This window comes from Crocuta crocuta, unplaced genomic scaffold, assembly GCF_008692635.1.
Source record: "Crocuta crocuta isolate KB4526 unplaced genomic scaffold, BGI_CrCroc_1.0 scaffold322, whole genome shotgun sequence".
NCBI lineage: Eukaryota > Metazoa > Chordata > Mammalia > Carnivora > Hyaenidae > Crocuta > Crocuta crocuta.
The window spans coordinates 5,795,059-5,795,621 of record NW_027532592.1 but is presented as its reverse complement, the minus strand read 5'-3'; the positions used below and the strand labels follow the sequence as shown (position 1 = coordinate 5,795,621).

General features: G+C 61.8%; 1 protein-coding gene across 1 annotated transcript in view; it reads right to left on the bottom strand.

Moving 5' to 3' along the window:
- PRRX1 (paired related homeobox 1) overlaps positions 1-236 on the bottom strand; it is a 74,535-nt gene extending 74,299 nt beyond the window's left edge. The window contains exon 1 of the mRNA XM_077779905.1: positions 4-236. Coding sequence (XP_077636031.1) covers positions 4-236 — 233 coding nt within the window. The remainder of the gene's footprint in view (positions 1-3) is intronic.
- Between the last annotated feature and the right edge of the window lie 327 nt (positions 237-563).

Sequence of the window (563 nt, the reverse complement as noted above, 5' to 3'; positions counted from 1 at the left end):
CGCTGTGGAGTGTCGCTGCCGCTGGTGAGTCCCGGGGACTCCAGCAGGCTCCGGCCCGCCTCGCCCACGCTCTCGTCCGCCTGCGCCGCCACCATGTCCCCGGCTTCCTCCAAGTCTAGCAGGTGACTGACGGAGAAGTTCTTTTTCGCCTGCAGGGTGTCGAGGTTGCCCGGGCTGTCCAAGCGGCCGCCCAGCGCAGGTTGCCGCTCCAGAACGTGCCCGTAGCTGGAGGTCATGGTCTCCCCCTCCGATCCCACCCACCCCCCTCTTCCCGCTCGAATCAACACCAAACGCTGTGGGCGCGAGGGGGGAGAGGAGCCGAGTGGGGACGAGAGAGGGGGGAGTGGAGAGAGAGGGAGAGAGAGAGAGAGAGGGAGAGAGAGAAGGAGGGGAAGGACAAAAAAAAAAATTGGAAAGAGGGCGGGGGACCCCCTTCTGCAGAGAAGAGCGTTCTGCACCAACAGCCTTCGACAGCCTCGGTGGCTTTCCTGAGGCCAAGTCCGGCGCGGTCCAAGGAGATAATCCACACCAAAAAATAAAATTAAAAAGTCACCCTATGTTCA